The sequence below is a fragment of the Echiichthys vipera genome, assembly GCF_963691815.1.
Source record: "Echiichthys vipera genome assembly, chromosome: 7".
In the NCBI taxonomy this organism is placed as follows: domain Eukaryota; kingdom Metazoa; phylum Chordata; class Actinopteri; order Perciformes; family Trachinidae; genus Echiichthys; species Echiichthys vipera.
In genome coordinates this window covers 866,332-873,831 of record NC_139832.1, presented here as the reverse complement: position 1 = coordinate 873,831, position 7,500 = coordinate 866,332, and the positions used below count along the sequence as shown (strand labels likewise).

At 46.6% G+C, this 7,500-nt stretch overlaps 1 protein-coding gene across 1 annotated transcript in view; it reads right to left on the bottom strand.

The window, feature by feature from the left end:
* Positions 1–7,500, bottom strand: part of itga11b (integrin, alpha 11b) — a 54,009-nt gene that overhangs the window by 6,102 nt on the left and 40,407 nt on the right. The window contains exons 19-26 of the mRNA XM_083916558.1: positions 4,774–4,859; positions 4,383–4,587; positions 4,179–4,277; positions 2,871–2,947; positions 2,370–2,453; positions 1,992–2,106; positions 1,042–1,155; positions 839–922 (exon numbers count right to left, since the gene is read on the bottom strand). Coding sequence (XP_083772684.1) covers positions 839–922; positions 1,042–1,155; positions 1,992–2,106; positions 2,370–2,453; positions 2,871–2,947; positions 4,179–4,277; positions 4,383–4,587; positions 4,774–4,859 — 864 coding nt within the window. The remainder of the gene's footprint in view (positions 1–838; positions 923–1,041; positions 1,156–1,991; positions 2,107–2,369; positions 2,454–2,870; positions 2,948–4,178; positions 4,278–4,382; positions 4,588–4,773; positions 4,860–7,500) is intronic.

The following is a 7,500-nucleotide window of genomic DNA, read 5'->3' as shown; positions in this document are numbered from 1 at the left end:
TCATAAGCTGGTTTGAGTTCTTCACTGAGGGCGCACTCCCACTGTGCCTCCGTCCCGTGCCCCAGCACGTGTCACGGCTAAAGTCTGGTTCCTTTGACCAGTGTGAGTGCAACCGTACCACGTCTAGGAGCGGCACGCTTGCCGTCCACGGCCCGTTTGGGAGAGGTGGGCTTTAGTAAAGCACGTTTGCACGTGTACGAGCACGAGCGTGCGCACGTGTACGAGCACGAGGCCTACGGCGGTTCTGAGGTCATTTCCTGTGCGCCTGTTGGGACGTAGAAAAAAGAAGGAGGGACCATGCGCGGACATTTCAAACAATGGCGGTGAAAGGTTCACGTTGGTGTGATGCGGAGGTGGAGTGTTTACTGCAGATTTGGTCGATGAAAAGATTCAAAAACAGTCGACAAGACGCACAAAAACTCCGAGGTCTACGGAAAGATCTGGAAACAAAGCCACGCATCGCCATGACGTCATCAATGCGTGTGACGTGTTACGGCGTGATGACGTATAGGCAGCAAGAAGCATTCTCCGAGGCCCAGGTAGTGTGAGTACAAACGGGCCTGGAGGGGGGGACAAGGACCCTAAAGCACGGGGCACGGGACGCACGCACAGTGGGAGGGCGCCCTGAGTGTCTGGACCAGCGGACTTTGCTCAGATCTGATTGGCTGTTGAAAGCAGCTGCTGGAGACTTGAGGAGCTGAGTCTCAGCAGAAACATCAGCCGGTTTGAGTCCAGACGAGCCGGCTCACGTGCTCGATCCTGTTCTAACTGAGGTATCTGCTGAAAGATTCAGCCGCTCCGTCCGTGAACATGAAGCGTTGACGCTGAAGCATCTTACCAGCTGTGACAGGTGAGACAGGTCCTCAGCTGTCACCTGATTGGTCGATCTGGGCTGAGGCAGCGTGCAGTGAGGCCCAGCGACCTGCAGAGAGGAAGAGGAGGGCGTGTGACTTCATATGATCCGTTCCAATGATCCATGCAGGTCCTCCGTCTTCCCTGCACCGCGTTTATGAAAATGCATTGAAATGTTTTCTGTTGTACCGGTTCGATGCTGAAGTCTGTGACGTTGACCAGCTGGTTCCCCCGCCTGGTCACGGCCCAGATATCCACCCGGAACCGGACGTCGTGCACCGGGAACATGCCCAGGTTCTGGATCTGCACGTGAAGAAGAACATGATTAAAAAAGCTCTTTATGTAAAGAGTCACGACCAGAGAAGCAGATTCTGCTCGTGAAGCGTTTACGATCACGAGCTTCAGCGGCGTTATTGTCGGGGGGGGGGTTACATGTCTGTGCCCAGGGGCCAATTCCTTCACAATCCGCCCATGGTCTTCACATTAACCATAGCATTGTGGGGACCTGGAGTGTGTCCCCAAATGGGAGCTTGGTCCCCACAATGTAGCTGTGAGAAGTACAAACTGAGACACACGTTCAAACTTAAAACAGATGCAAAACCACCACAAAAAGATGCAAAATGACTAAAAACAGGTGCAAAACCACCACAAAAAGATGCAAAATTAATTAAAATTAGATGCAAAACCACCACAAAAAGATGCAAAATGACTAAAAATAGATGCAAAACCAACACAAAAAGATGCAAAATGACTAAAAATAGATGCAAAACCACCACAAAAAGATGCAAAATGACTAAAAATAGATGCAAAACCAGCACAAAAAGATGCAAAATGACTAAAAACAGGTGCAAAACCACCACAAAAAGATGCAAAATTAATTAAAATTAGATGCAAAACCACCACAAAAAGATGCAAAATGACTAAAAATAGATGCAAAACCAACACAAAAAGATGCAAAATGACTAAAAATAGATGCAAAACCACCACAAAAAGATGCAAAATGACTAAAAATAGATGCAAAACCAGCACAAAAAGATGCAAAATGACTAAAAATCATCACTGAATTCACGTCAAACATCATGAAGACGACATCTTTGCACAAGAGAAACGTCCTGAGACAGAGAGTTGGTTTGACGCACATGATACGTGAGGTTGAAGGTGGGAGAGCTGCTGCTGTCCGGTCGCTCCCAGGAGGAGGAGGAGGAGGAGGAGGAGCGGTCTGCTCTGATGTCAAATCGAGGAGCGTTGGCGTCTCTGACGGAGAAAACACAGTTTGTTAGTTTGGTGAATGAAACGAGTTCTGGTGTTTTTACAGTGACAAACATGAGAAACAGCGAGTGTCGCTCTTAAAGTCGCCCCACACGGCGTCTTTAAAGAGCAGCAGAGTCGTTTGGACTCAGCTGAGGAAACGCTGATGCTGCGTCTTCTGCGTCTGTATGTGAGTGACTCCACGCCGTCACTGCTCTGATCACCGTGTTTCACCAGGACGATCCAGGGATGACGTCGACGTCACTCACCTGGTGAAGAGGAGGTCCGTTTGGTACTTCAGAGGCAGGAAGATGTCACTGATGTTGTCCTCTGGGAAACCCTCCTCTCCCTCACTGATTAACACACACACACACACACACACACACACACACACACATACTATTTTACTAAGTTACATTATATCCTCTGGGACCCTCAGTCCTCCCCACGGATAGATCACTGAACGGTCCCAAGAGCCCTGACTGATACACTGTTAAACACAAAACGACCACAGAGACACAGAAAATGATGACAAAGATGCAAAACCATCACAAAAAGATGCAAAATGACTAAAAATAGATGCAAAACCATCACAAAAAGATGCAAAATGACTAAAAATAGATGCAAAACCAGCACAAAAAGAAGCAAAATGAATAAAAATAGATACAAAACCAGCACGAAAAGATGCAAAATGACTAAAAATAGATGCAAAACCACCACAAAAAGATGCAAAATGACTAAAAATAGATGCATGACGTCATCTGTCTCACCTGCTGGTTGCCATGACGACCCGTATGTGCTCCAAGAAGACGAAGCGACTGAACTCGAACTCCAGACGGAAAGAGACCTGAACAGGAAGAGGACTTTCAAAATAAAAGGAACTTTCTGCACCTGTGTGTGTGTGTGTGTGTGTGTGTGTGTGTGTGTGTGTGTGTGTGTGTGTGTGTGTGTGTGTGTGTGTGTGTGCGTGTGTGTGTGTGCGTGTGTGTGTGTGTGTGTGTGTGTGTGTGTGTGTGCGTGTGTGTGTGTGCGTGTGTGTGTGTGTCTGTGTGTGTGTGTGTGTGTGTGTGTGTGTGTGAGCGTTCCTCGTGTGTCCCCTCCAGCGCCGCAGCCTCGTTAAGAGGAACTCAGTCTGGACCAATAAACGGACTTTATCCAGACAGGCATGTGTGCATCGGGCCCTCGGGGGCCTCAGGGCGAGGGGGGCGGGGCCACGTGGTCCCGTTTACAGGACGGTCGTTACGCTAACAGCTGTTTTACTCTGTGGTCACAGTCAAGGTTTTATCATCTGTCAAGTGATGTTTAATAATCGTGTTTTGTGTAAAACGCTCCAGAACGAAGTGTCTACTAATGTTCAGAACCGCAGCCTACATTTCCCACAATGCAGCTTGGTTCATTCAGACGCGTTTAAACTTAAAGGTGCATGAGAGCGCCCTCCCACTGTGCCTCCGTCCCGTGCCCCGTGCTTTAGGGTCCTTGTCCCCCCCTCCAGGCCCGTTTGTACTCACACTACCTGGGCCTCGGAGAATGCTTCTTGCTGCCTATACGTCATCACGCCGTAACAAGTCACACGCATTGATGACGTCATGGCGATGCGTGGCTTTGTTTCCAGATCTTTCCGTAGACCTCGGAGTTTTTGTGCGTCTTGTCGACTGTTTTTGAATCTTTTCATCGACCAAATCTGCAGTAAACACTCCACCTCCGCATCACACCAACGTGAACCTTTCACCGCCATTGTTTGAAATGTCCGCGCATGGTCCCTCCTTCTTTTTTCTACGTCCCAACAGGCGCACAGGAAATGACCTCAGCACCGCCGTAGGCCTCGTGCTCGTACACGTGCGCACGCTCGTGCTCGTACACGTGCAAACGTGCTTTACTAAAGCCCACCTCTCCCAAACGGGCCGTGGACGGCAAGCGTGCCGCTCCTAGATGTGGTACGGTTGCACTCACACTGGTCAAAGGAACCAGACTTTAGCCGTGAAACGTCCTGGGGCACGGGACGGAGGCACAGTGGGAGGGCGCCCTAACTGCTTGGATCAGCGGTTTCTAACCTGTGTGAGTGTCGATGCAGCACCTACCTGGGACGAGGACTTCATGAAAGGAGCGCTGATGTTGCAGCTCCTCTGATTGGCCAGTCTGTCGTCAGAGAAGCACTCGATCTGAATATCTGATTGGTCCTGTGGGGAAGGGGGAGGAGCCTGATGAGTCACAGACAGCCAGACGCTTGATGTACGCGGACGTTATCGATCATGTCTGGTTTTAAGGCGCGTCGGCGTCGGCACCTTGACCATGAGGCTGGAGAAGAGGAGGTTGGAGGAGGTGGAGACGTGGACGGCGGCTCCGTACGCGTTCTCTCCCCGGTTCTCCAGGCGAGCGAACACAACCACCCGCCTCCGCCCGGCCTCCACCACGCGCACCGAGCGCTCCGTCGCCCCCCGGCGGCCGCACAGGGACCAGGCGCCGCGGTCCCTGGAGCTGCAGAACTGCCTGCAGGCGAAACACAGAACAACCAGGTCTTTAATAAACAATCATAATAAAGCGTGCGTGCGTGTGTGTGTGTGTGTGTGTGTGTGTGTGTGTGTGTGTGTGTGTGTGTGTGTGTGTGTGTGTGTGTGTGTGTGTGTGTGTGTGTGTGTGTGTGTGTGTGTGTGTGTGTGTGTGTGTGTCGCTCACTGGACGTCCATCAGGTCGGTGTGAGTGTGGAGGACGAGGTCGGGGACGCACGTGTCCTCCTGCTCACAGCCGTTCCAGAAACGAAGCTACGGAGAGAAACAACAACACAGACCGTTAAGTTTAGACCACTAAAGGTGACGGTTAAGTTTAGTCTCTAAAGGAGACGGTTAAGTTTAGACACTAAAGGAGACGGTTAAGTTTAGTCACTAAAGGAGACGGTTAAGTTTAGTCTCTAAAGGAGACGGTTAAGTTTAGTCTCTAAAGGAGACGGTTAAGTTTAGACACTAAAGGTGACGGTTAAGTTCAGTCACTAAAGGTGACGGTTAAGTTTAGACACTAAAGGAGACGGTTAAGTTTAGTCACTAAAGGAGACGGTTAAGTTTAGTCTCTAAAGGAGACGGTTAAGTTTAGTCTCTAAAGGAGACGGTTAAGTTTAGTCACTAAAGGTGACGGTTAAGTTTAGACCAATAAAGGAGACGGTTAAGTTTAGTCTCTAAAGGAGACGGTTAAGTTTAGTCACTAAAGGAGACGGTTAAGTTTAGTCTCTAAAGGAGACGGTTAAGTTTAGACACTAAAGGAGACGGTTAAGTTTAGTCTCTAAAGGAGACGGTTAAGTTTAGACACTAAAGGAGACGGTTAAGTTTAGACTCTAAAGGTGACGGTTAAGTTTAGACACTAAAGGAGACGGTTAAGTTTAGTCTCTAAAGGAGACGGTTAAGTTTAGACACTAAAGGAGACGGTTAAGTTTAGACTCTAAAGGTGACGGTTAAGTTTAGACACTAAAGGAGACGGTTAAGTTTAGTCTCTAAAGGAGACGGTTAAGTTTAGTCACTAAAGGAGACGGTTAAGTTTAGTCTCTAAAGGTGACGGTTAAGTTTAGACTCTAAAGGTGACGGTTAAGTTTAGTCACTAAAGGAGACGGTTAAGTTTAGTCACTAAATGAGACGGTTAAGTTTAGTCACTAAAGGAGACGGTTAAGTTTAGACCACTAAAGGAGACGGTTAAGTTTAGACGACTAAAGGAGACGGTTAAGTTTAGTCTCTAAAGGAGACGGTTAAGTTTAGTCTCTAAAGGAGACGGTTAAGTTTAGACACTAAAGGAGACGGTTAAGTTTAGACGACTAAAGGAGACGGTTAAGTTTAGTCTCTAAAGGAGACGGTTAAGTTTAGACACTAAAGGAGACGGTTAAGTTTAGTCTCTAAAGGAGACGGTTAAGTTTAGTCTCTAAAGGAGACGGTTAAGTTTAGACACTAAAGGAGACGGTTAAGTTTAGTCTCTAAAGGAGACGGTTAAGTTTAGTCACTAAAGGAGACGGTTAAGTTTAGACGACTAAAGGAGACGGTTAAGTTTAGACGACTAAAGGAGACGGTTAAGTTTAGACACTAAAGGAGACGGTTAAGTTTAGTCTCTAAAGGTGACGGTTAAGTTTAGTCACTAAAGGAGACAGTTAAGTTTAGTCTCTAAAGGTGACGGTTAAGTTTAGTCTCTAAAGGAGACGGTTAAGTTTAGACCACTAAAGGAGACGGTTAAGTTTAGTCTCTAAAGGTGACGGTTAAGTTTAGACTCTAAAGGTGACGGTTAAGTTTAGTCTCTAAAGGAGACGGTTAAGTTTAGACTCTAAAGGTGACGGTTAAGTTTAGACACTAAAGGAGACGGTTAAGTTTAGTCTCTAAAGGAGACGGTTAAGTTTAGTCACTAAAGGAGACGGTTAAGTTTAGTCTCTAAAGGTGACGGTTAAGTTTAGACTCTAAAGGTGACGGTTAAGTTTAGTCACTAAATGAGACGGTTAAGTTTAGTCACTAAAGGAGACGGTTAAGTTTAGACCACTAAAGGAGACGGTTAAGTTTAGACGACTAAAGGAGACGGTTAAGTTTAGTCTCTAAAGGAGACGGTTAAGTTTAGTCTCTAAAGGAGACGGTTAAGTTTAGACACTAAAGGAGACGGTTAAGTTTAGACGACTAAAGGAGACGGTTAAGTTTAGTCTCTAAAGGAGACGGTTAAGTTTAGACACTAAAGGAGACGGTTAAGTTTAGTCACTAAAGGAGACGGTTAAGTTTAGACACTAAAGGAGACGGTTAAGTTTAGTCTCTAAAGGAGACGGTTAAGTTTAGTCACTAAAGGAGACGGTTAAGTTTAGACGACTAAAGGAGACGGTTAAGTTTAGACGACTAAAGGAGACGGTTAAGTTTAGACGACTAAAGGAGACGGTTAAGTTTAGTCTCTAAAGGAGACGGTTAAGTTTAGTCTCTAAAGGAGACGGTTAAGTTTAGTCTCTAAAGGAGACGGTTAAGTTTAGACACTAAAGGAGACGGTTAAGTTTAGTCACTAAAGGTGACTGTTAAGTTTAGTCACTAAAGGAGACGGTTAAGTTTAGTCTCTAAAGGAGACGGTTAAGTTTAGACACTAAAGGAGACGGTTAAGTTTAGACACTAAAGGAGACGGTTAAGTTTAGTCTCTAAAGGAGACGGTTAAGTTTAGTCTCTAAAGGAGACGGTTAAGTTTAGTCTCTAAAGGAGACGGTTAAGTTTAGACACTAAAGGAGACGGTTAAGTTTAGACCACTAAAGGAGACGGTTAAGTTTAGACACTAAAGGAGACGGTTAAGTTTAGTCTCTAAAGGAGACGGTTAAGTTTAGTCTCTAAAGGAGACGGTTAAGTTTAGTCTCTAAAGGAGACGGTTAAGTTTAGACACTAAAGGAGACGGTTAAGTTTAGACCACTAAAGGAGA